The 23879-nt window shown below is 37.9% G+C and overlaps 1 protein-coding gene across 6 annotated transcripts in view; it reads right to left on the minus strand.

The window, feature by feature from the left end:
• The window catches only part of CFAP43 (cilia and flagella associated protein 43), a 102866-nt gene extending 80344 nt beyond the window's left edge, over positions 1-22522 (minus strand). For all 6 annotated transcript variants that reach the window (XM_032312950.1, XM_032312949.1, XM_032312951.1 and 3 more), the window contains exons 1-7: positions 22332-22522; positions 20518-20771; positions 15450-15546; positions 12544-12711; positions 10885-11035; positions 5428-5587; positions 2369-2436 (exon numbers count right to left, since the gene is read on the minus strand). In XM_032312950.1, coding sequence (XP_032168841.1) covers positions 2369-2436; positions 5428-5587; positions 10885-11035; positions 12544-12711; positions 15450-15546; positions 20518-20771; positions 22332-22396 — 963 coding nt within the window. In that variant the 5' untranslated portion in view covers positions 22397-22522. The remainder of the gene's footprint in view (positions 1-2368; positions 2437-5427; positions 5588-10884; positions 11036-12543; positions 12712-15449; positions 15547-20517; positions 20772-22331) is intronic.
• Between the last annotated feature and the right edge of the window lie 1357 nt (positions 22523-23879).

Here is a 23879-nt window from a genome sequence, read left to right on the forward strand (position 1 = left end):
GTTCATCTGTTTTGTTTCTTAAGTTCCACATAAAAGTGAAATCATATGGTATTTGTCATTCCCTAATTTTGCTTAGCATAATACCCTCTAGTTCCATCCACCTAGCATCTATCTATCTTTTTACCACTTTCTTCATTATACAGGAGGTAGGGCGAATGAAGCAGTTCATTATGTGGCTTGTATATAGCAGTCTCCTTACTTCAAGGAATACTAGCCTTAATGTATATTATTTAATCTTTATTATATGTCTTTCTTTTCTCCCTAAATTACCCAAAGGTAGGGAGTGTGCTGTTTATTCCTTTTATATCCTCCTTTTGTATTTCTTTAATAGTGCTAGAAGGAGGGCAAGTATCTAGTAAAAATCAGCTGGTTGGCCATAAACAAATTTAGGCTCATTTAACTATTCTCAAGAGGAATTTGAATAGTTTTCACAGTAGTGAAGAAGCTTTGGACAAATTAATCCATCATTTCTAGATTGGACCCCACTGTAACTAAAGTATATGCATTAGTGAGGTGGCTGGGTTCACATACTTGGGACCTGGAGGATAAAACATGCAAGGTGCTTTCTTCAAACTCATCATCATTCTCCATTTCTTATAGAGTAGATGCTCAAACCATTCCTTTAAACTAGTTGTTTGGGTTTTTTTAAATTTATTATTATATATTTATTATAATATTTTATATTTATAATTATTGTAAATTATAATTATTTTATTTCTAACTTGATTTATTTAATTTAATTAATTCATTTATTTAATAATTATTTTATTAAATAATATTTAATAATTAATAAAATTAAGTATTTAATCAATATAATTTATTTTAATTTAAATTATAATGGTATATAATTATTATAATAATTACAAAATTAAGAAAGAATTCATTATTATAATTTATTATTCATTTATTAATTTAATTTTAATTTTTAAAGATTATTTGTTTGACAGAGAGAGATCACAAGTAGGCAGAGAGGCAGGCAGAAAGAGGGGGAAGTCAGCTCCCTGCTGAGCAGAGAGCCTGATGTGGGGCTGGATCCTATGACCCTGGGATCATGACCTGAGCTAAAGGCAGAGGCTTAACCCACTGAGCCACCCAGGTGCCCCATTAATTTTATTTTTTAAGTAATCTCTATCCTCAATGTGGGGCTCGAACTCACAACCCCAATACAAGAGTCACATGCTCTACTGACTGAGTCAGCCAGGCATCCCTAAACTAGGTTTGAAAAAATATTAAGGGTGAGGGGCACCTGGGTGGCTCAGTTCGTTTAGCGCCTGACTCTTGATTTTAGCTCAGGTCATGGTCTCAGGGTCATAAGATGGAGCCCTGTGTTGGGTTCTGTGGTGAGCATACAGCCTGCTTAAGATTCTCTCTCTCCTTCTCCCCTCTGCCCCTCCCTATGGCTCTGTCTCTGAAAAAAAAAATAAATAAATGAAAATAAAAGTAAAAAATGCCAAGGGTGACTTTGAGAAGGACAAGAGTCATAAAAGGCCATAAATGCAAACTAAATGTAGGAAGTATGGTGGCAGTGGCGGGGAGGGGGGCAAGATGATGGTCTGTTGCAAGACTGCAGGGGAGGGGGATGGATTACCAGCTGAGAGTACATCTCGGGACATCTACAGGTAGACCTGAGATTTTAGGGTGGGTGAGCTCCAAACCTTAGCATTGCTACAATACCATGTAAAAGCATTGTAGTCTGACCCCTTTTCATACTTAACTGAGACTGTATGCTCTAATAAATGAGAGCAAAGACTTTGGAGTTTACACATCTGGGTTCAAGCCTCAGCGACTCCATTTATTGGATGGTGAACTCTGTAAGGCTTGGCTCCTTCCTCCGTATAAGGAAGATGTCAATATTCCTACTGATAGTGTCATTATGAGAATTGATAAGATAATACGAGCAAAGCACCTAGCATGGTGCCTGGTACAAAGTAAGGACTAAATAAATGAAGGCCATTAATGCTAATTCTAGTATTAACAATAACAGTATAATACAGGTAAGCTAAATGAGTATGCACAAGCGGTTAAGTGAAGCTTAGACAAAAGGTTCTATTTGTGTCTGACAACCTAATATATTAAGTGTACAAGCAGGCATGAAGTTGGGTGTTCTGGGGTCCCAGAGTTTTTAATTCTATTTTTTATTTTTTGCAATTGTCTAGATATATGGCAGTCCATTATACTGTTCTTTCTTTCTTTTATACATTTGAAAAATTCTTCATATAAAAAGTTTTATAATAGTATCCAAAAAGAAAACAATTAATAAGCTGACAGAACCTGAATCCCAAATTGTGATGCATAATAGTAAGTAACAGCAAATGGAAATTGTATATATTCTTTAAAGCAATTAAATTTGAAGACAAAAATACATTACAATTCCAGAAATCAGCATGCCTCCCTTCTGATATACCATGGTGACTGGACTGATAAGATTTCTTCCCTCTTTTGGAAAAGAAAAACAAGGTAAAACAGGTGACACATAATTAAAAGTGCAATACAAAGTAATTAATCTCTTTGCTTTCCTAGGACTATTTATTTCTTTGTAACACTTTCCAAAAATCAACTTCCTATCAGAACATGTGCTATCAAAAAAAAAAAAAAAAAGAATATGTGCTATCATGCCTTCCAAACAATAAATAATAAAACTGTTCAGCATTGATTACTAATGTAAATCACATGAGTTTTTTAAAGTTCTGTATCATCAGATCCATGTAACTAACATTACAGAATTATATAGCTAATATATTTTCTTATTTTAGGAAAGCATTGTCAGAGATTTTAAGATGCCAGGAAAAAATAAATTAAACCAAACCAAACTTGTTGTCAAGCTGCATACTTAAGATTTATACCTTTTATGTATGTAAATTCCAACCTCAGTAAATAAATAAAAATGGATAAAAATAAAGTAAAAAGAAAAAATGTTCTATAAGAATAATCATTATTAATAAAATATTGTCCCTGGGGAAGAAGAACAAAAGCGTAATAACTTTTATGTAGCTAAACCAGAAGAACTATAAGATCAAAAGCTCAGAGAGCAACCATCAAATTATTTGCTTACTATATACTATGTGCTTGGCATCATGCCAGATGCTCAGAAGCATACTGTCTTTTCCTTCAAAGACTATTTACCTCCCAGAAGTTCCTTCCTTTCCAATCCAAGTACCACTAGAGTCCAGGTTCTTATGACTCAAGGCCTAGTCTAGGAGCCTGATGCTTATAGCCACCTGCTTCTAGGGTCATCCTTTCTTGAATGATGGCTAAACTAATCTGCCCATACACAATTCCATTTGGGGTACATGTCCATTCAGGAGTTTTTTTTTATGTCTGCCCACTGTCAGCTGAATTGAGTATAAACATCTGAGCTGGACATTCAAGGTCAGACGTGGTATGTATGTCCCTTTGTTTCCCACTACCCTATGTAACACTCAATGCTCCAGACAGACTGGACACTTCTTGTGTCTCAACCTTCCCCGGTTTTTCTTGTCTCTGCAGACACCATTGACTGAAACTCTACCTACCCTCATCTGCCTGTGAACCCATCCTGCAAGGGCCATTTCAAATGCCATCTTCAAAATGACTTAACCTGGCCTGTTTCCCTCATTTGAATTCCCACAGAACTTTGTTCAGTTTCCCTTGAATAAAATGATCTTAATCTACCTGGCTATAATTATCTACTTGTTTAATTCTCTTTAATAAAAATAAATCCCTCGAGGGTGAAAATTATAAGATCACGTATTTGCCATTCATGTCACCTCTGAGGAACCTTGATTAGTGTCTTCCACATTGTAGAAGTTAGACAGATAATTACACTAAAGCATTTATAATGTACCATGAAAATTATTAGGAATAGTATAGAAGAAGGAAATACTAAACAATAAGACTATACATGAATAAGTCCTAAATTGTGTATAATATATTACAGATGTGACAGCAGCTTGGAAATGAGAAACATTGCTTTAGAATTCATTTTACAAAAGACATATAGGCACTAATTTACTCTGTAGCAGTCTCTGGGATTAAACTGTGGAGCCCAAGGATGAGTAACACAGTTCTTAACTTCAAAGAATTAATACCTGGTGGGAAAGACAGACATGCACACAGGAAATTCTGACATCAAAGGCTGAGGCTGTAAGAAGGAAGTGAGTCTAATGGAATCCCACACAGGGGCACCGAAATTTGCCCTAAGGTTAGGATGGCACTGTGGATGCAAGATTAGAGAGAACTTAGCCTGGAGGGTATAAGTGACAGTAAAGTGAAGCCATGGTGGGGGCAGGAAAGTCAAACCTAAGGGCCCCATTGAAGTCAGAACCAGGGAATGGGAGCAGGAGTAGATGAAGGGCACTGTCCTGGAGAAAACTTGCTGTAGAAGGTGGCATTGAGGTAGAAGCATAAGGATTCAGAGAGAAAACTAGCAAGAGAGTGAGCTAGGAGGCAGGTCTGTGAAATGACAAGAAGAAATGACTGGCTAGATCAGAAAACTCGTCCTGGGGAGTAGAAAGAATATGATTAGAGCAGGTAGGAACAAATTAGAGAGGGCTTGGAATCAAGGCAGAGCACTCCCTGAATTGCAATGAGATGCCTGTTTGCAAATGAGATGCCTGTTTTGGGTTACTATAGATTAAGGCCAATGAAGTCAGTCCTAAGGTTGGTGCAGAAATCAAACTGTGAAATAATAAAGGAACTGGAATGGAGAGGACATTGGACAGATTGGGGAGCTTTCCCTGTAAGGTTTCCTTCTCAAAAGGTCTACACCTAAGCCCTACTGAGTGGACATTAGCTTCTGTGACTAAGGCCCAACCCTGGCCACAGCTGATGGGACCAGGAACGGACACCAGATCTAAGGAGAATAGATCAAACTCTAACCATGTTTCTAACCAAGGAACAGAGAGGTAATTTTTAAGATGGCAGTTAAAAAAAAGTCACTGTGAAAAAAGGCCCTGAGAAAGGTGGAGGGCAGGAAAGGGCATAATTTGCTGACTAAACAGAACAGGCAGAACAGGCTTATGTATGGGAAACGATACAGCATAGGAGCTAAGAACTTGGGACTCTGAAGTCTTACTGTCTGGGTTTAGGAGTCAGCTTTACAGTTTACTAGTTATGTGAATTGGGGCATTTTTTCTTATTCTCTCAGTGCATCCATTTTTTCCCACCTGTCTCATGGAAATGAAAACATATCTTTCTATAAAGTGTTTTGAGGATTACATGAAATATACATACAGAGTACAGGAGAATGCCTAGAGCATAGAATAGTCAATAAACACTAGCTATGAGGAACACCCACAGGACTTGGTAACTAACTGTGGGATAGAGGAAAGAAAGAATCAAAGATGGCTCTAAGAAGGAGAAAAATAGGGAACAAAGAGCCATCTTCAAGTGTAAAATGATCACCAGTGGCTACACTTCTAGGAATAATGAAGTAAAGCAGTTTCTCACCCTTTGGTACTGTGTCTTCTATCTTATTAAGTACAGTCACCTTCAAGGTTTCTCCATTAATCATTAAAAGATGACCCTCTTCACAGCCAACATATATGTCACTTGTTGGAGTCCAGCAATGCATAGATGGGTGAAGCAAAGGATACAGATCATCTTTAGGCTTCAGAGAAAGGTAAGAAACCTTGTGTTAAGACAGCATACATGGTTTAAGAGCCAGAGAAATACCTAAGAGAGTAACTTTCAAAAAGAAACAAATGAATATGGACCTATATACATTCATTGGTCCTGCCATTTACCAAGATCTAAGTGAGCTTATCCTTCCTTGCTCCATTTATCTCTCTATATTTTAACTCAGTAAGAATATAGAGATAGTTCTTGTCAGCACATTTGGAGTTCTAGTGTCACAGATTTTCATGAAAATTCTGAGTAGCAACATCTACAATGTTTCTTGGTAGAGTTTTTTGGTGTCTTGAGTCTAAGGAAGTCATTATCTAGCTAAAATCACCCTTTTTGAGGAAGATTTTTGTCAACATTTCATCCTCCTGATTCTGAGCGGCGGTGGGAGAGGGTGGATATGATTTTTCTTCTTTTTTTTTTTTTTCAAGATTTTATTTATTTATTTGACACAGAGAGAGAGATCACAAGTAAGCAGAGAGGCAGGCAGAGGGAAAGGGGGAAGCAGGCTCCCTGCCGAGCAGAGAGCCTAATGCAGGGCTCGATCCCAGGACCTGAGATCATGACCTGAGCCAAAGGGAGAGGCTTTAACCCACTGAGCCACCCAGGTGCCCCGGATATGATTTTTCTTGAGTGGTTATGGAGAGGTTGGCCTAGATCCTTTGGTTAGTTAGCTTTTATGGGAAATGAGAAGAGGACACTCGTCTGATTCTGGGGGCCTTTCTAATGGGGTTCATGAAACATCCTCTGTGATTTTGATATCATGGAAAGCTCAAGGAGAAATGCAGAAAATCTATATAATGTACCTCAAAAAAGTTGGCTTTGGGGAGTAAAAATAACATGGACAAGGATCTAAAGCAAACTTTTCTTGTAAAGGAAAAGGCAGTGAATATTTTAGGCTTTGTGGACTACATAGGTCTCTGTCACATGTCCCTATTATATTTTTAAACACCTCTGTAAAAAGTATACAAGAACATTCTTAGCTTGGGGCCAAACAAAAGCCTGTCATGGTTTGTCTCAGCCTTAGACTGTAATACTTCAGTCGTACGTCCCCTGCAGTCTTAAATACTCATGTCTTGCAGGGGAGGACCCCCTTTGTCAGCATTGAGCAGGTCTCCTTTTAAGTACAGGCCTACCTGTTCTCCTTCCTGGAGGTCAAGGCAGCTGTGGCAGCTTTTTAGGGCATTTGCTCCCCACAGCACTGATTAAAATTCTGAATTCAGGATATCATAATAATAGCACTTCTTCCTTTTTAAACAAGTCAAATGTACTAGTTTACTTATTTTATATTGAGAACATAGCATATAGAACCATCTGACCTTTTTGTTATGCTATAGCATTATTTAGAATTACATTAGCTATAACATAATGCTTTGCTTTCTTTAGGATCCTTATACCCACTGGAACAGAAAACATCTTTAATAAGCTATTGGCCAAATTAACAGAATTTTTAAGTTCCCTGAGAGCTCCATGTTTATTGCATTCTTTTGTTGACCCTTTCATTCACCTAACAAATATTTATTGGACACTTACTACATTCTAGTCACTGTTCTAGGCACAGGGATGTAGCAGTGAACAAAAACAGACAAAAAAAAAAAAAAAAATCCCTGCCCTTATGGGGCTTACATCCTGTTGAGGGCAAACAGAATAAAAATAAGTTAAGAAGTTAAATATAGGGGTGCCTGAGTGGCTCAGTCATTAAGCATCAACCTTCAGCTCAGGTCATGATCCCAGGGTCCTGGGATCAAGCTCTGCATCCAGCCCCTGGTCTGTGGGGAGCCTGCTTCTCCCTCTCCTACTCCCCCTGCTTGTGTTCCCTCTCTCCCTGTGTGTCTGTCAAATAAATAAATAAAATATTTTTAAAAAAGAAGTTAAATATATAGAAGATCATATGCTGAAAATCACTATGGAGAAAAATAAACCAGAAGTTGGGGAATACTGCAAATCTATATAAACAATCATTTTTCCATTAAAAACTCCTCAATATATGCAAGCCATCTTTCTAATAAATACTCAATAATTTAAATAATGTATTATATACTATTCATTTAGGACTGGTTTGTAGATTCAAGGTAAAGCAGGTATGGTGCTGCCAAAGTAACCATTTCTACTAGATTCTCAGCAAATATAAACTTGTTATGTAACTTATATTTAAACAAATATTTATTGGATGTTGGTTATATATCAGGCATTGTGTAACATCTTAAGTGATCCCTCTTCTCAATAGGATAATCACCTGTTGAGGGAAAAGAAGTATGAACAAATATCAGAATCAGAAAACATGGTAGATCATAGTAGAGGGGCGTTAAGTATTACGGGAGCATTGATGAGAAAGCACTAGGTTCTTGGTGGCGCGAAGGAAGGGTGGAGAGAGAATTACCATTTGGAATGGACCCTGAAATATGACTAAGGCAAAAATCATATACAGCAGCCATCACCATGATAATTCTTTTAAAGGATATATTAACTTTGGTCAATGATTGACATACTTCACGCCCTGGTAGTCTTGGATTGTTAGAAAACAAATACTTGATTAATAATCTGGCCACCCTATGGGCCAAGAAAGGGGGGCAAAACAACCCAAGAGGATTAAACTACTGCTGATTAATAACATTTTTGTGGTATCTAATTGAGATTTGACTCACAGGGAAGTTACTCACTGGATGCCATTATTTAAAAGTCTCTTGGGCGGTCTTGATGACATCTAACCTTAGACTATATATCACAAGGGGACAGATTCTTACATTATGGCAACAGATTCAAAAATCTTTTTAAAAACACACATATCTGGTTCTCACACCAGTGGACCTATGTGTATGCAACAGAAGGTGAAGATTTAAAATTTGGACTTTTCTGGCTATATAATGTTAAACTGGTATTGTGTTTGACTTTTCTTACTTTAAGATAAACATGGGCTTATCTTTCTATTACTCTCTTTCATCAATAAATATGTTCTATTGGGCTATTTAAAAATGAAAGTGATACAATATGGATTATGTGAGCAGAAGCAATAATTTTTAACTCTAAAAATTCTAAAACTTTTAAAAGAAAAATGTGCCAAGAGTATTTAAACACATTTGTTGATAACACCACCTTGCTTAGCTCTCTGGACTCATAAATCAAACATTCTGATCACTTGAAGACTGAACATGAAAAATTAGAATCCAATTTAATATTATTGCTTTAAAAAATGTAAGTATCCAAATATGCTTCAACATATTTCAGTTTACAAAAGAAATTCCTATTTAGTGACTTCTGTTAAAAAACAAAAAGGTAGATGGAAAAAGAAAACCGTACACTTGAGATCAAATTCATTATCTTGGATCTAGTTTTTCCCCAGATAACATCTGCCTTTGATTTCCCCCATGCTACTGCTAGATACTGTTTCTCTTGCTTTAAATAAGTTGTATAATGTGATGCAGGCCTATTTAAAGGCGTATAATGTGCCTTTATAGTGTTAGCTAAGAGAGACATAATGGGAGTATTTAATGTTTGTAGTCTTGTGAAAGTCCACGGCCTGTCAATTTTTAAGACTCTTATATGCATTAGTTTATTACTGATTTCTTTGCCATTCATTGATACCCAGGTCACAAGAAATGTCATTCAAAGGAACAGAATCAAGACATTTGAGATTTTTGGTTATGTTTTCACTAACTGTACAGACATTAATCAGTATTTTAGCCATTTTTTTCACCTTACTTATCTATAAGGTAAAAAATAAATATTGGAAAAATTAATTTCTAATGTAAATGTAAACTATATGGCTTTATTAACATTCCCCATGTGATTTTAAAATGTAGAATTTTAGCATTAAATTTCTGTTTTCAGAAAAAGATTAAAATGCACTGAGTACCAAAAATCCTAGGAAACAAAGATGTCTGTTTATTATGAGCATTTAAAAAATGCTTATTCCACATTCAAGTATTTAAGGAAGGCATTTCATAGCATTTTTCAAATGACAAAGACAGATGACTGAATTTTGTGGGGTTCATCCTGTTGTGCAAAATGTGAAAGATGAGGGCGCCTACGAAATTTATGGTGAAGAAAAGATTTTAGATAGTTGAAAATGTGGGTTCCTAGGCATCAAAGACTAAACATAGAAGCATTTTTTTCAAGTTGCAAACCTTGATGGCTGATCTATTTGTATTTACTTTGCTGCCCCATTGTGGCTGAGTTTGGTTGTATTTCTAAGGCTGCGATTTGTGCTATGAAAAGGAATCAGTCATCTTCTGTATTAAAAAAGTGAACAATGATCATCCTTTAGAGCTTTAGAGGAAATACTAAGAGCATACACAACCTAATCTCTTGCCTCTCAGAAATTTTAAACAAATTAATTACAACACTGAGTTATTTTTAACATTTATGGCTTAACTCTCTGCAGTGGCCAAAATATTTGGGAGCTTCTAATTCCTTTATCCTTGGCTTAGAGTTTTAACACAAATATTAGCGTAACATAAGTTCAAGAGGCTCAGCAGAATCAAGCTCCTGTTTCCCAAAGGACCTTCATGTGCTATCTCTGCTCCCTGCCTACCCCTTGCACTGCACCTGCACCCCACTCCATCTCATTTACTTTGCTGCAGCCCCCACAGGTTTTCTTAGCTCCTCAAACCTACAGATTTATTTTCTTTCCCTCAGGGCCTTTGCATATACAGCACCCTCTGCCTGACCACTCTTGACCGGTTTGTAGCACTGAGCTTCCTTGTCCTTTAAATCTTGATAAATATGTTGAATGAATGAGTGTATAGCTGTTAATAAACTCCCACTGAAACTTTCTTCCACTATTTTCCAAGGCCGCCTTCTCTCCTGGATTTTTTCCTACTTGTGTTCCTTGTCAGAGCTGTCTTCTAACTCTCGATTCTTAGCAAATCAGTTTCCTCTCTGGCTCTCTCCCCTGACATCCTTAGTCTTTTTTCTATCATCCCTCTCCCATTCCAGTGCTCCACTAACCCCTCTGCGGTAATGATTCTGCTGGCATCAGAGTCTTCAGTCCTACCTTCTCCATCCCAGCAATAGGTCTGCTTGCCCAATTTCCACCTGGCATCTATGCCCTCCCAGCACCCCAAATTCAATATGTCTAAAGCTGAAACCAGGTCTGGGCCCCTTCTTTCTGTTATCATTGCCATTCTTCCAGGTAACCAAACTCAAAACTTCAAAGCCCTCATTTCTTATCATTGCCAAGGCTAATCTGTATTGAAAACCAGGATGATCCTCTCTATCCCACATGTCTCACGGGATGGTTATGAGAATCAAATAAGCAAACAGGAAGAGGTGCCAGGTAATTACCCTGAAAGTTTCTGCCTCTTCTCCTACTAGCCCAGCAATGGCTGACAGTGGGAGCACAGGTCCATAGATAAGATCCTTGGGCAATGAGGTGGGGAAAATTACATCTGTTTCATTACAAAATGACCCATCTTCCATAGGAAGTTTTGCTGACCTTTAAAAAAAGAGAAATCAGAATAATCAGATTAACAAAAACGAGTCACGGATGTAACTACTACATATTGGTGATAAATAAGGTGGGGAGGTATTAAAACTTATTAAAAACAAGCAAACAAAACCAGTTAAACACCAAAAAATAGATATAAAAATATATATCACAAAAGGACAATAGTGCAGTTATAAATTAAGTACATAGGAATTTTCCAAAATTTTCAAAGTTAAAATCTAAAGCAGGAACTATACATTTGAACATTGGCAGGACCAGGCAAATGAGCTGTGGCCAGGTGGGGGACTGTGGCAAATGGGAAAGTACGCTCCCTCCTAAAGGGGGTATAGGTACCACTCAGTTCCAACTAAGAGGGTTTGTTGAGAATTCTGGTTCCAAAATTTCAAGAAACTATCATAATCTGGATATTCATGAGAAATCTCTCAAATACTAAAATTTGCAATTAGTTCAAATAAAAATCAATGTGAGCCAAAATAAACCTATAGATCTTCCTAGGTTTATGATGGGGTTATGTCCCAATTAAGGCTTGAGTGTTTTCTAATCCTGCTTGCTTTCTGAACAAGGACAGTCCACTTACTTTGCCTCTCATTTCAGTCGCTTATAGAAAAATCACAACTCATCATTCAGAACTAGAGGAGAATATTTAAGGCAAGCAAAAGGAGAGAATGCCAAGATAAATTATTTGCCCACCTGGCAAGGATATGATAGAGACATTACCCATTTAATCAGTGTCTCTGCCTAGAGACAGATTTGACTACTCGCTGGGTTCTTATAAAAAAGAAATTGAGACATGAAGAGTACTGAACACAAAGACGTGTCTTTTTTAGGGCTCTCCAGTTAAACAACTTCAAATTTTTCTTAAGAAGGCAACTTTTCAAAAATTGTGATTTCAAGAATATACATGTCCAATATCAACTTAGTCTTTAACATGGTGGAATATATTGGGAATAGTAAGTTTAGAAGCACCTTGAGTCTTTGAACTCTCCTTAAAAAACACACCATTATCATCAATCACCATGGCACTGGTCATAAATTTTCTTTTTGACCCAGTGCTATTTAAACAGGTAACTCCCAGGACTCCACCATATGCAACTGCCCTCTGTTTATAGATTGTGTGGCTGAAGGAATAATATATATAATATATGCTTTTACAATTGGGCATCAAAGTAACCGGATCAAAATTCATAACTGTCCTTTTTATAAATAAGCATGTTTTGAAATACCAAAAGCGAATAAAATTCTGACAAATTAAACCATGTTGGGAAAAGCTTGAGAATGCCTTGAGATTTAAAAGAAACTCATTAAGAAATCAAGTCATAAAGAATCCTTGCAAAATGCAAACAACCACTCCATAATTATATATGTAGAAAGATGTTATAACTTAAGATGTTTAATACGTACATGTAAAGCCAGTTAATTCATCAAATTGATGCAATAACATTACATGAATGCAAACTAAGATCTCCACTTTGCTCTGTAATAGCTAAGTCTCTTACTTCGCTTTGAGATGATGCTCCTCGTTACATCTTTCAATGGTCCACACAGTCACTGCACTTGGACTTGATAAGCACAGCTGGCGCCAGTTCATAGGGTTAAAAGTCATCTGGCTTACATCTACACCAGGTTGTGACTTCTTACACAAAATGACACCTGCTTCCCAGTTCCTTAGAGGGAAATGTTGTTTTGCAAAAAAATAATTCATTTGAATTTCACATCTTGAGAACATTTATCTAATTATTTGAAAACAATCTTAATTCACAATACAATTTATTTAATCCATGGTGTTAAATATAAAATTTATTAATGATTATGCTTATCATTATACTGTACCTGTCTAAGAAAGCAAAATACCTATGTGTTTTAAAAATATTACTTTGTCTCAACTAATCTTTGACTAAGCAGGAAAGACTCTCCAATGGAAAAAGACAGTCTCTTCAACAAATGGTGCTGGGAAAATTGGATAGCCATATGCAAAAGAATGAACCTGAACCATTTCCTTACACCATACATAAAAATAGACTCCAAATGGAAGACCTAAATGTGAGACAGGAATCCTTCAAAATCCCACAGGAGAACACAGGCAGCAATCTTTGACCTTGGCCACAGAAACTTCTTGCTAGACATGTCTCCAAAGGCAAGGGAAACAAAGGCAAAGATGAGCTATTGGAACTACATCAAGATAAAGAGCTTTTCCACAGCAAAGGAAACAGTTGACAAAACCAAAAGACAACTGAGGGGATGAGGGAAGATATTTGCAAATGTCTTACCAGGTAAAGGGCTAGTATCCATGACCTATAAAGAATTTATCAAACTCAACACCCAAAGAACAAATAATTCAATCAGGAAATGGGCAGAAGACATGAACAGATATTTCTTCAAAGGAAACACACAAATAACAAACAAACACATGAAAACATGCTCAACATCACTCCGCATCAGGGAAATATAAATCAAAAGCACAATGAGATACCACTTCACACTGGTCAGAATGGCTAAAAATAACAACTCAGGAAACAGGTGTGGGTGAGGATGTGGAGAAAGGGGAACCCTCTTACACTGTTGGTGGGAATGCAAACTTGTGCAGGCACTCTGAAAAACAGTATGGTGCTTCCTTAGGAAGTTAAAAATAGAACTACCCTATAACCCAGCAATTGCAACTTCTAGGTATTTGCCTCTCACAGCTAATCTCTGGTTGCCATCATTATGATCTCTTAATTAAATCTTCAAATCTGCCATTTCTTTTCTCTGACCTCATGACATTTGCACATACCTTTTCTCTGCTTAGAATCTTCTTCCTCATCTTCACAGGTTGGTTCCCACTCATCCTTCCAGTACTGTTATAGGTTGAATTGTGTCAGATTTATATGCTGATGTCCTAACCCTCAGTACCTCAGAATGTGACTGTAATAGGGTCTTTACTAAGTTAAATGAGGTCATTTAGTGTGGTCCTACTCCAGTAGGATGAGCATCCTTATAGAAAGGAAAGGGGAAATATGGAGACTGACCCATATACAAGGAAAACACCATGTGAACATGAATACAGTTATTCACAAGCCAAGGAGAAAGGCCTAGAACAGATTTTTCCTCATAGCCTTTAGAAGAAACCAACTCTCCTTACACCCTGATATTAGGCTTCAAGACTCCAGAACTGTGAGACAATAAATTTCTGTTGTTTTGTCCATTCAATTTGTAGGACTTTGTTAATGACAGCCCCAGAAAACTAATCTATCCATCAATAGGTGAGTGAATAAATAAACTGTAGTATATTCATTCCATGAATAGGAAGGCATGAACTATTGATACATATAGCAGCATAAGAGAATTTCAAAATAATTATGCTACATGAAGAAAGTAATTATGCAGCATAAAAGACAGACCAAAAAAAAAAAAAAAGTCCATAATGGATGACTTCCATGTATATAAAATTCCAGAAAATGCAAACAAATCCAGAGTGATAGAAAATACAACAATGGCTACTTGGAGGCAGGGGCTGAGGGATGGGGCAGGAATGGTGTAAGGGTGTGTGGAAGGGCCTATAAGGAAGGATCAGAAAGAGACACAAGGAAACTTTGGAGTGACAGATATATTTATTATCTTGATTATGGTGATGGTTTCATGGGTGTGTACACAAGTCAAAACTTACCAAATGATATTCTTTATATATGAACAGTTTTTTAATATGTCAGTTATACCTTGAGGAAGCTGTTTTTTAGAAAAGAAACTACATAAACTGAATATGGTTCTCTGAACCTAGATTATTATATTTTTGGATAAGAAATGCAGGTGTGTAAGGTATATCCTCAATCATTCCCAAAATGGTTTGTACTTCCCCTTAAAAGAAAAACTATCCCTCCCACAGGAGTTTATATTATAAACAGAAGAGTGAGTACGGCTTTAAGTTTGGCCCTATGAAAGGCCCAGCGAAGACCACAGATGTGTCTTATCCACAGGTATTTCCTATGCAGCTGGCAAATGTGGTATAATATTCCACTCTCTGAACATATAACTGTTCTAAAGTCTCTAAAAACAATTACTTCCAATTTAGCTCTAATAGTGAACACATCTTAATTTCATCATTAGTAGAAAACAGGCAAACCACTCAAAGCTACCATTTATTTGAAGGGAAGATGAAACTTTATGCCTTTATTATTCTTTACCCAACAAAGGAAACATTATAACACATCAACAAAAAGATTATAATTTGCTCTCATATAGCTTTTGCCCTGCCAAATTTTATGCCTCAAAGTTGCAATGTTATTCAACCTTCTGAACAGAACTTCTATTCCTTCCACTTTTTTCCCTCGTTCCAGATTTTTCACATCTATGTCTTTTAATACAACCTAGAAGGACAAGACTAAAATGAAATCCAATGAAAGGAATTCTACAGCATGCTGTAACTTACCAAAGGGCCAGTTCAAATTCTGGGAGAGAGGAGTAACTAGCCAGGTAGGTGCCACAATAACTGAATGAAAGTAAAGTGTAGTCTAGAAGAACATTGCCTAAAATATAAAATCCATTACAAGGATTTAATTATAGTGTTCAGATTAACTAGTCTTACAGTTTATTTCCCTTATCTAATGGTTTTCACATAATTCAAAGGCATTTAGCTCTTGGAATAACAGATCTCCTACCTGATTTCTAAGACTATGAACAAAAACTAAGAGCAAATTTAAGATTCTTTTTTTAAAGGCATTAGAGCTGGGGTGCCTAGCTTGCTCAGTCAGTAGAGCATGTGACTCTTGATCTTGGGGTTGTGAGTTCAAGCCCCATGTTGGGCATAGAGATTACTTAAAAAAAAAAAATTTAAATATACTAAAATGAATTAAGACCATGAGGTCACTGTCTCTAGACTTTAATCAAAATTGAGCATACTGTACTGTGTATGTCCCAGTGTGATTTGAAATGACCCAAGAACAATTATGTATTCCATAAATATATGAAACATTATAATTAGAAGAGTTACTCAAACAACTTTAAATACTCTGGGGTGTTGTAATCATCCTAGCTTACTTCCTGATCTCTATACCTTGGGCCACAGCTGGCCCTTTGTTCAATATCTTCCAGTTCTTGGACCAGCTATAAAATTTCTTTCACATTTGTCCCTGCAGTTGAGGACATGAAACAGAAATTCAAGCCTTAGTAACAACATGTTTAAAATGTGCATCGTGAGGATGCTTCTGCCCTCCTGCGTATGAGGATCTGATTTGTCCTCTATCTGCTGTTCTTCAGTGTGGTTCCATAGCTCCCAGCTCTGTCTTCTCCCATGTCTGTCTTTTGACATTCGTATCTCTTTTTATTCTATGTACTTTTAATGGTTGTTTCCTGCTTTTTTGCCCTTCTCACTTTAACTGACTGTAATAAAATGCTAAACTTCATCATTTATTGAATTCATTTAGCATAGTCTGATCAACATAGAAAACTTGTATTTATTGAGCATTCAGTGCAAAAATAAATATTTTTCTATGGGATAGAGGCCTCAATAGAATAATTTTCTATCCTTCCTATTGACATTTCATCTCATGACTGAATATTATTACTTTTTCATTTTATTATTTTCAATTCTAAAAAATACATCGTATTTGAATAAAAAAATAAATCTTTACAAGAAAATATATCCTCTATAATCTCACTATAAAATTTGGTAAATTTCTCGTATTTTCTTCTGTAAATGTACATTTTTTCTTTAAATATAACCTTGAAAAAAATGTTGCTTTTTATAACTGTAACAGTCATGGATTAAATATTATATACAACAATTCATTTAAAAGACTTGGGTCATACAGTGTTACTCCTATTTACATTATATTGAGCATTTTATCAATAATTCTTTAAAAATGTGATTTCTAATGTTTATATAATGTTTATATAATACTCTTTTATGAGATATTTTAACTTATTTAACCATATTCATATTACTGGAGATGTAGAAGTTCCTAATCTTTTGCTATTATGAGAGTGCTATTAACTCCAGCACATACAAATCTTTGACTATATTTCTGATTTCCTTAAAATTGAATTCTAGTTCCTCAGCTGAGTTTAACTGGGTTAAATATGGTAATATTTACTTCCCAGGAAGATCATATCGATTATTCCCACTTTGGAGGGATGGGCTAAATGGGTGATGGGTATTAAGGAGGGCACTTGTGATGAGCACTGGGTGTTACATGTAAGTGATGAATTATTAAATTCTACTCCTGGAACCAAACTACGCTGTATGTTAATTAACTTGAATTTAAATAAAAACTTGGAAGAAAAAAAATTATTCCCCCTTTCAGCAAGAAAGTGTGCTACCAATTTCACTGCACTCTGCCTAGCAGTTATCAGCTTTCAAAAATCATGATCTTGGGGAGCTTGAGTGGCTGAGTGGGTTAAGCCTCTGCCTTCAGCTCAGGTCATGATCTCGGGGTCTTGGGATGGAGCCCAGAATCAGGCTATCTCTGCTCAGCAGGGAGCCTGCTTCCTCCTCTCTCTCTGCCTGCCTCTCTGCCTGCTTGTGATCCCTCTCTCTGTCAAATAAATAAAATATTTTAAAAAAAATCGTAATCTTGATAAGCAGAAAAACTTGATCTTGGCTCAAACATTAAGTTTTTAAGTAAATATTGAGAGAATATCTTTGATATTCGTTTTTTTGATACTAGAATATTTTTGATATGTAGTTTTGTGGTTTGGGCAGTTACTTTTTCCATTGTTCTAATGGGATGTCTTGTTGTTTCTTATTGTTTCCTAAACACTCTGAAAATACTTGATTGTATTTGTCCCAAATATCTTCCTCAGTTTATTTTTTGCCCATTAATTTTTCAAGGTATTTTTGATGTTCTTAAGTTTTAAATTGACATGTAATCAGTCAGTTTTTCTATTTTTTTTTCCTTTGTGTGAAAGGTTCTTCCCCATCCTGAAGTCATTTCAATATCCCCATACTCTCTGCTTCTCAAATGTGTTTGTTGTTTATATTGAACTCTTTTTTGTCTGATGTATGTTTTGATGTACAGTATAACATGAATATCCAACTTGATACTTTTGTTCAAATAATTTTTTAAAGGTTTATTTATTTATTTATTTAAGTAATCACTACACCCACGATGGGAATCAAACTGATGACTCCAAGATTAAGAGTCGGATGTTCCATCAGCTGAGCCAGCCAGGCGCCCCTCAAATAGTTTTTTTTTAAGATTTTATTTATTTATTTGACAGACAGAGATCACAAGTAGACAAAGAGGCGGGGGGCGGCAGGGTGGGGGGAAGCAGACTCCCCGCTGAGCAGAGAGAGCCTGATGCTGGGCTCCATCCCAAGACCCCGAGATCATGAGCTGAGCTGAAGGCAGAGGCTTAACCCACTGACCCACCCAAGTGCCCCCAGTTTTCTTAACATCAATGTTAAATTATTAAATAATCTATATTATCTATTTTGGGGAGGAGGGGAGAGTATACTTAGCTTTTAAATATTCAAGCCCATGCCCTGTCTTCAACTCTTCGACTGATGTGGTGATCTCTGCACCAACACCACACTTTCAATCACTATAGCATAATATTTAAAGGACCCTGTCTTACCATCATTTTTTTTTTCAATTATTCCTGTTCTCTAATTTTTGTTCTTCTAGATGAACTTCAGTATCATTTAAGTCCTCCTTGCTCTCTAAAACATGATAAACTTAGGAATCATTTTCTGTGAAGAACTATATATTAGGCTTTCCATCCAGGAATATATCTGTATATACTTAAATATTTTAAATCAATGATATTCTTGTAGTTTTCTTCACTGAGGTCACTCACATTTCTTCCTGAATCATTTCTAAGTATTTAAATTATCTACTGGTGGGGGTGTTTTGAAACCAGCATCTTAATAGCATTCTTTCATTAGTCCTTGTAGACTGTTGCATTACCCATAATCTCCTTTTCCATAGCTATACTTTTTCTGTTCCATATTTTATTGCATTGGCTAGAAATTTCGGGTTGATACTAAATGATTGTGGTAACAATAGGTATCCTTGATGACTTAATCATCATTTTATTGTGAATACCTTCAGAGTTTCATTATTTATAAATATAAGTGTTTGCTACTGGTTTGAGTTAGGGTGTTTTTTTTTTAAAGATTTTATTTATTTATTTGACAGAGAGAGAGATCACAAGTAGGCAGGGAGGCAGGCAGAGAGAGAGAGAGGAGGAAGCAGGCTCTTTGCAGAGCAGAGAGCCCGATTTAGGGCTCGTTCCCAGGACCCTGGGATCATGACCTGAGCTGAAGGCAGAGGCTTTAACCCACCGAGCCACCCAAGTGCCCCTTGAATAACTTTTAATTGCTTGGACAGGGCTACAGTCAAATAAGCAAAATGTTAAAGATGAAGAGTAATTACAGTCCATCTGGACAGTTACCAACATATGAATATATGAATATATGCCTTAAAAGTTGTTTCAGGGGCGCCTGGGTGGCTCAGTCGGTTAAGTAACTGCCTTCGGCTCAGGTCATGATCCTGCAGTTCTGGGATCGAGTCCCACATCAGGCTCCCTGCTCAGCAGGGAGTCTGCTTCTCCCTCTGACCTCTCCCCTCTCATGCTTTCTCTCTCAAATAAATAAGTAAAATCTTTAAAAAAAAAAAAAAGTTGTTTTAATATGTTGAGAACACAAATTTCCCCACAGATGTTATAAATTATATGTAAACTCCCTGGCTTAATCCAAAGACTTATTTGACCCATAAGGCTTATTAAATAACCAAGACCAGCCTCAAGCTCTCCTGAGCTTTCTACCCATGATGTGTTAAATGAGGTAATCATTAGATGGAAACTCCAGTATGTGCAATGGCCCATTGTGGGTCAGCTGTATCCATGAATAAGTCAATAATAATAAGTGGCGGGTAACAATGATTGATATATATGTGTGTGTGTCACACTGACATATCAATTATATGTGTCAACATGACATATAATTGATACATCAAATATATATGTAACCTATATATTTATACATAATTTCATTTATCACCAAAGCCTTAACAGTAGATCCTACCATTATCCCCACACCTAAGGAAATTGAGGCTCAGAGACTTTAGAACTTGTATGGTATCAGTTTACTTGGATTTTCAATGAATCATCAGAAAAGGAAAAAAAAAGTATTCTGAAAAAGCACTAAACTGCATTTAGCGCTGTAATAGTCTTCTAGCCCCATGCTTCCTCACCCAGGGAATCTTGTTAAAATGCAGATTCTGATTCACTAGACCTGGGATGAGAGCCATTTCTGCATTTATAACAGGCATCCTAGGTGACACCAATGTTGAAGGTAAGGAGACCGTAGACTTTGAGTGGCAAGGCTGTAGCCCACTTCGTTAAATTCTCTCTGATCAGCCTGATACCTTCTTTAAAAGTGTGTATTGTGAAAAACAAAAGTACGCATAAAACACCCTTCTTTCATTTATGAGAACTAGATTTCATCACATAACAAAACCCTTCAGTTATGGCAGATGAAGAGTCTTGCAGGTTACCTTTTAATTTGTTCCTTCTGGTCAATCCAGGAAAGTTGTATATGTAGATGACAGGTTTGAGCCTCCGGTCAGAAAAAGCCACAACTTCATAAGGAACGTTAGTTGCCACGACACCCACAACTCCATTCATACACTGGAGTACAGTCTTTTTCTTGGTTTCGATATTAATAAATATTACAAAATTCCCACAAGGGTAGCAGATGGTGCTCTTGTTGATAAAATGAACATTCTGCTTAGGGAATCCTTGGACCCATCTTTGGGGGAAAAAAAATGTCACCATTTCCAATACTTTTTTTTTTTTAAACAAAGTAAACAAAAAGGCATCAAAATATTTGAAACACATCTATTCTATTCCCACACACTTTCTGCCCAAAACCATCTCTAAGATAAAAGAACACATATATTGGCTGTGAGACCGCTTTGAACGCAGGCACTACAGAAATTTAGTCTTAGGTCTTCACAGCCTTCTTCAGAGAAATTTTTCAGTGAAGCAAATCCTCTGATCAAACCTGAGAAAGTCTCAGAAGGATTTCTGGGGTGTTTAAAAAGTAAAAACCACAGAGAGAGAGAAAAGATCTGGATAGAATAGAAAACAGCGTGTCAGGCTAAGGTTGTTCTATTAATCATTAGTTTTGATTTTTAAACATAACTTTAAAAAAAAAACAAACAAACACAACTTTGAATGGGGCAGCTTGCTTTGTAGTTGTGAGCCAAGCAGAAAAAACCGTTTCTTTACCAAGATGAAGGGTGTATGCTGTTATTTCAGATCGAAAAAATACAGATAAATGTAGACAATAAATGGAATCAAGTCAACACGAGTCAAAAGGTTAGGACACAAAAGGAACGCATTTTTCAAGGAAGGGATGTGTGGGGGATGTATGCTTCCGAAGGAAAGCCTGATTCTACTTTTATTTAAATATTAAATTAATGGGGCGCCTGGGTGGCTCAGTTGGTTAAGCAACTGCCTTCGGCTCAGGTCACGGTCCTGGAGACCCCGGAATCGAGTCCCGCATCAGGCTCCCAGCTCCATGGGGAGTCTGCTTCTCCCTCTGACCTTCTCGCCTCTCATGCTCTCTCTCACTGTCTCTCTCTCAAATAAATAAATAAAATCTTTTAAAAAATATATTAAATTTATGCTTCAAGATGGTGGGGAAGGAAAGAAAGGGGCACGCGTCTGGTGAGCGACTTCCAGAGCCTAGAGAGCAGAGCCGGGGCCGGTGGAAGTTACTGTAGGAAACTCAGCTGTGGAAGCCAAGAAATACCCGCTCTGTGCAGCTCTTTACGCTTTTCAAAGACCATAAAAGTGCAAATAACTCCGAAATTAGTGGATAGTATAGTTCGGAGGAAGGGACTGACTAAGGGATTGACGGCCCTAACTTGGGGGGGGGGGTGTCACCAAAGATGATTGGGACGGGATGGTAGGATGGGTGTGTGTGTGTGCGGGGGGGTGGGGGGTGGGGGGGAAGGTTATGTATGAAAGGTCGGGGGGAAATGGAGTACGGAGCCAGAAAGAGGAGGCAGGAACGAGGAGAGGAGGACAACCGGGGGTAAGTGAGAGAGGGGGAAGGTCGCAGAAAAGGGGGAGGGGGTGTGAGCAAACAGCCGGATGTGGTCCCTGAATGGGGGGGACGGGGGATGCAGACAAGAGGTCACCCAGGCAGTCTGCAGGAGAGAACTGGCGGGGTAAAGAGGAGGTCCAAGCTTGGGGAGAGCAGGTCTAAAGAACAGGAGGAAGAAGAGGGTAGTGAGGGGATTAGGTCAGAAGCAAGTTTCCGGGAGACCCCAGTCAGTCGCCCGGCGGCGGACGGCCGCACCTCACAGACAGGGACGCGCCGACGGTGGTGTAGACGTTCTCCTCTCGCTCGCGGCCTTGCGACATGAGCCGTGTTTCTCTCAGCCGGGTCCTGGGTAGGAAATGTCCGAGCCCTGCTCCGCTCTGACGCCGTTACTTGGAGGTCCAGTCGCGGCGCCCGCAAAGCGTCCGCCGTTACCACCGTATCCAGGAGACTGGAACCCCTGCTCCCATTGGCTCTGTCCCGTAGCCCTGCTTCGTCTCCAGCCTAGCGGATTGGTGGAAGCGCTGCCGCGTCTCAGCCAATGGAAGAGCGGCGAGCGAAGCGAGGGGCGGGCCCCTCGGCGTAGGCGCCTCACAAGGCTAGTCTCAGCCAAATAATTACAATATTAATAATATCAATAGCAGAGATTAATATTGTGTGCTGACCACGCCAGACGTTGTTCCAAGCGACATGCAGGCATTATTTCATTTAAGCTTCAAATCACCCATCAGTCCCATCTGCCGATAAGCCAAGTGGAGTGGAGAGAGGCAACGTGCCCCAGGCTGCGAAGTTGAGGGGACTTAAAGCCGGGTGTTATCTAAATCTAGAGCTCCGAGCCTTTAATTACTGTATTACTCTCCAGTCGGTCCTCCGCGACTTCAAGCAGGCAGACAGCTTCAGGAAGCAACCTGACCGAAAGGCCCGCATCTAGTCCTGGTTTCTTCCCTTCCCTCGTGTACCCTCTCTTCTCTCCCTCCCTTCTGTCCTCCGCCCCCTTCCATTCCTCTCCTCTTTCCTGCCCTCCCCTTCTCTTCTTGGTCTCTCTTTCCTGTCTGGCCACTTTTTCTCCTTCTTTTCATTCACAAATATTTACTGAATATCTCCCATGCATTGAACTAGTCACTTGAGACAACATAATGAGCCAAACAGATAAAATCTCTTCCTTCTTGGAACTTAGAGACTGTTGGGAATCCAGGAAGGGGAGGATTGACGTCCACTTCACTACACCAACACAGAATTATAGACTGAACTAGAAAGAAGAGGGGTATGGTACTGTGAGTAAATGTTTATGTTGAGGTCCCTGAGGTAGGAAACAAAGGCAATAGAAAAATTAAATTTCTTTATTACTTACAGCCCATTGACAAGTTCTGGAAACAGGCAGAGTGACATTCTTCTAGAAACTCAGCTGCCTCAATGTTAATACTTTGCTAAAGGCAAAATGCAACCTTAGCCTGACCTCTGGATCCTGTAAGTCTACTTTAACATATGAAAATTCCTTTGGAAACTTCTTATATCTCTACCCTCCAAAATATGTGTTGGCAATCACCTCCCAAACATATGACTCAGTGATATACACTTGAAGGGTCTCATGACTAAGGTTTTATTGGACAATAATAAATGACCTTTTTCTAACAATAGCTAGCCCCCTCAAGGTCTTGGAAACCTTGCTTGCAAATTCCTTAGAGACTTTTGCTATCCCTAACCCCCTCCCCACTTGAAAATATACAACTGGCCACTGCTCATGACCACAGTGAACCTCTTTTTGCCCACAGGTCCAATTGCTGTGCTTTAGTAAAACCACTTTTT

Source organism: Mustela erminea, chromosome 14, assembly GCF_009829155.1.
Source record: "Mustela erminea isolate mMusErm1 chromosome 14, mMusErm1.Pri, whole genome shotgun sequence".
In the NCBI taxonomy this organism is placed as follows: Eukaryota; Metazoa; Chordata; class Mammalia; order Carnivora; family Mustelidae; genus Mustela; species Mustela erminea.